This window comes from Quercus lobata, chromosome 3, assembly GCF_001633185.2.
Source record: "Quercus lobata isolate SW786 chromosome 3, ValleyOak3.0 Primary Assembly, whole genome shotgun sequence".
NCBI lineage: Eukaryota > Viridiplantae > Streptophyta > Magnoliopsida > Fagales > Fagaceae > Quercus > Quercus lobata.
This window is the reverse complement of record NC_044906.1, coordinates 10,313,048-10,317,007: the sequence shown is the minus strand read 5'-3', so window position 1 is coordinate 10,317,007 and position 3,960 is coordinate 10,313,048. Positions and strand designations below refer to the sequence as shown.

The 3,960-nt window shown below is 33.1% G+C and overlaps 1 protein-coding gene across 1 annotated transcript; it reads right to left on the bottom strand.

Annotated features, from left to right (window-relative positions):
- Positions 1–890: 890 nt before the first annotated feature.
- LOC115980296 (putative disease resistance protein RGA3) lies at positions 891–2,320 on the bottom strand. Its single transcript, XM_031102560.1, has 2 exons — positions 2,003–2,320; positions 891–1,934 (listed from the first exon to the last, which is right to left on the bottom strand). Exons 1-2 carry the CDS (start codon positions 2,318–2,320, stop codon positions 891–893), a joined length of 1,362 nt encoding a protein of 453 aa, XP_030958420.1.
- Between the last annotated feature and the right edge of the window lie 1,640 nt (positions 2,321–3,960).

Sequence of the window (3,960 nt, the reverse complement as noted above, 5' to 3'; positions counted from 1 at the left end):
AACACAACCACGTGCAAGCTCCGAATCCACGGACTCCTTCTTTCTTGGATTCACCACCAGATACAAGCACACCCGCTTATGTTTCTTTAAACTCCAATGGCAGCAATCGAGTTTATCATCAAGGTGTAGATAAAATCTCCTCCTTGAAAAACCTAAGTTTGTGTAAAGGAAAACTCCTCTAGATCTCACAAGAGATTTACACAAACAGTAATATGAGCAACACTAAAACGTGGCTAGAGTTTGCTTTTTATACTTAGGACAAATTAAAAAACCCTAAACATTTTAAACAACTAGGGCTGAATTGGAAATCTGCAGAAAAACGCATTCTGCCCGAGATTCGATCGATCGAGCCTAAGCTTCGATCGATCGAACCAAGCCGAAATGCACAGTAACTTCTGCATTAGCTCGATTCCAACTTTACATAAAATATACAACTTTGAGCAAGACTAAACACTTTTAAACATATTGTTTTGATCATGGTTTGTCAACAATACACATTAGATTTCTAAATACATAAAAACCTAAGTCTTTAGAACCTAGCACTTTGATTTACCACAATTCAAAGTTAATGTCTGTGAACATCTTAAATATTGGAATATTTTGAATAAGTCATAATCGATAGGATTGAAAAGAGTAAGGGTGTGCAATTTTTTTGCATTGTAAATGGACATAGGAAATTGGACTTCTTCAAGAATTTCTAAATGCAAATGGTGAGCATTTTTATAATCTATTCCCAAATCTTTGTCACTATTGATTGTGAAGCATTCATTTTTTGTCATTAATTGTACAAAGTCATGGACTATGTCATGCATTTTGCACCCTATCATCTTGCCATCTGCATCTTTTACAAAATCTTGGAAGAAAGAGCGTATGGCTAAATTTTCAAAGTATTATCTTGCCATGACTTCTATCTCCATATTTGCCTTTGAGTCGATATAACCATGTATCATCCACATAAATAGCAGCTCATCAATAAAAAAGACATAATCTTTTGGAAAGACAGCACAATATGATAAACATCGTTTCAATGGTGAGGGCAAATCATAATAACTCAATAACAATGGTGCAAAAAGACTTCTTCCCATATCTTCTAATTCCCACAAATTACTATCTAAAACATTCTTCCATTGTTCTCTACTTCTCTTGAAGTGCATGAGGGTCCCTAGAGTCTTTGTAGCAAGTGGCAAGCCTTTGCACTTCATTGCTATTTTCCTACCAAGGTCTTCAAGTTGCTTATGTTCCTCAGGATTCTTATCACAAAATGCTAATTTACTAAACATTAGCCAACAATCTTCATTAGACAATACCTCCAAATTGATCATGTCCACACTTCCTATGATCTCAGCAACTATGTTTTTACGTGTGGTGACTACAATTCTACTACCTTGGGTGCCATATCTAAGTGCAAGTCTAAATGGCTCCCATAATGTAGGGTCCTCATTCCAAACATCATCCAAGACAAGAAAGAACTTTTTTCTCATAATTTGATCACAAATTCTATCTAACAGACTTTGTAGTGAAGTCATGTCGGGGGATTGACCTTCAATAGATTTAAGGATTTCTTTGGCAATCCTACACTGACCAAAAGGTTCAGAGACACAAACCCACATTCTTTTCTCAAATTGGGATTTCACATCATGATCATTGTAGGCTAGTTGGGCTAGAGTTGTTTTTCCAATACCACTCATTCCCACTAAAGAGATGACATGGGGGCTTCTTTCTTCTACACTACGCTTGCCCAGTAGGATGCTCACTAGGTCATTCCTAACCTTATCACGACCTAAAATTTCAGAAACATCAACAAAGGAAGTAGTTTTTGGTCGTTCAATTTCTTCAATGCCCCTAGTCAATTCAAACCCATATGTCTCTCTCTCTTTGTTAATCTCATCGAATTTTTCATTTAGTTCTTTTATCTTATGAGCAATATCACGATGCTGAAAAGGACTAGGAAGTGAGAAATTAAAGTTGATAAGGGGCCATACCTTCCTCTTCTTTGCAGTACTAGTTTCAGCTTTCTCTTCTTCTTCTTCTTCTTCTTCTTTTCCTTTTGCTTCTCAATATCTGCTTTGATCATGGCGGTGTTCCACTCATCTAAAACGTCATCCATCTCATAGGATACGTCTTTGAGCTTATCTAACCAAAGCTTCACAGCTTCGTCCTTCAGTTGCCTTTTCTCTGCATCGTTGAGCACTGCCTGGATGGTGCGGAATTTGCTTTCAAGCTTTTGGACTTCTTCCTTGACACTTACAGTCAACCTGAGCTCTGAAGCAATGATGGAACCAAGCTCCTCGGCGATTGCAGAAACTAGAGCACGAGCCATACTTGAAAATGGAAATTTGCTTGGATAATCCAAGAGACTAAAAGAGTAGATGATAACTATTTGATAGATCAAATGTACTGCTCTTTTACTTTCCACCTTTTATATATAATGGATTGGCAAGGTCAGAAACAATGCACTCAGTCGGGCACAAAATAATTAAAAGATATTGATGCAGTGATCGGTAGCATGGGAACATGTCACGTTCACATTGGAAACACTTGATTTAAGGGAGGGAAACCAAATAAAAAAAAGCTTTACATTGGGAATTGTAGATTTTTATCTTAACACAAGCCCAAGACACCAACTGTAATTATATATATATATATAACTGCTCTTAAGTCGTATGTAAGTTTGCATGGGAACATGGCACGTTTGATGGTTAAAGCACATGCTACGAACTCGGTCATAACCTGAACCCAAATTCTATGTGCTACGCAGTCCTACTATACTTTTCTTGTTTGCTTATTTTTAAGGTATCAAGAGAATAAATACTAAAATATATACCTAACATGTGAAAGATTATTGGTGATATAATGAATTTCTAATGAGATAATAATATATACCTCTCTCTCTCTCTCTTTCTCTATATATATTCTTTCTTTTGGCGGATGTTTAATTCTTTAAATTGATGAATTGTTATGCTTAACTCTGCCTTAGGTTGATATGATTTGGTTATATTTTAATTTTTTATCTTTTTAATTTTATTTTCTTTGTTTGTTACATGTTATCTTATGAAATTACAGAGTGATTTAATGTTATTCTACTACATAGCATGATTTGGATAATTTGATATTTACAACTATACATTTCTTTTGAATATTCTTCTACTCGTCTTCTTTTATATAATTTTTTTTGTCGTCTCACATTCTCTTCCAAAAAAGGTGATTGTTCTCTCTCTCTCTCTCTCTCTCTCTCTCTCTCTTATTAATTCTTTCTTGCAACTCTATTTTAGATTGATGAATTTTTTTGTTTTTTTGTTTTTTTTTTTTTTTTGTGTCTCTACTTTTGGATGATACACTTTGGTGGTGCGTTTTTAAGGTTATTTATCACATGTACTCTCTATCCCTCTTATAGTTTTGGTTTCATTAAATTTTTAGATATTTTAGAAGTGAGATGATTATGTATTTGAATGTCTCTATAAATTATTTAAGTAATATGAATTGTAAATTTGTGATGAGGTTTGGTTATCATGATAATCTTTTTAAGAGAATGAGAAATTCAAATAATTAATTTTGGAACTTAAAAATTTTAGTTGTAGGAAAAAAAAAAAAAATCCATAACACACTATACAAAAGTTTGAATAATATAGATCACTTGAAAAACGAATAGAATTTCTATCTTTTATCTCAAAAGAAATAATGGAATAATATCAATCAAATGCACCTAAGTTTTACAACAACAACAAAAACTCAAAATGATAGAATGATATATTTGTAGAGATAGAGAGATGAAAAATAATTTTAGAAATAATATCTAAAGTACATTTTATAGAATAAATTATATATTATACCACGTTACAAAATAATTGTATATTTCCATACATCGCGTGAGTCTGCAACTAGTTTATTATAATAAAAAAATAAGAATTTTTTTTGGTAAATAAAAATAAAATAAAAGAAGAAGAAGAAGAAGAAGAAGAA

Bases quoted from the DNA above. Each gene is read 5' to 3' on its own strand.
- LOC115980296 (XM_031102560.1), bottom strand. From the start codon at position 2,320: ATGGCTCGTGCTCTAGTTTCTGCAATCGCCGAGGAGCTTGGTTCCATC. The intron at 1,935-2,002 runs GTACTGCAAAGA...AGTCCTTTTCAG, and splicing joins AGAAGAGAAAGCTGAAACTA to CATCGTGATATTGCTCATAA.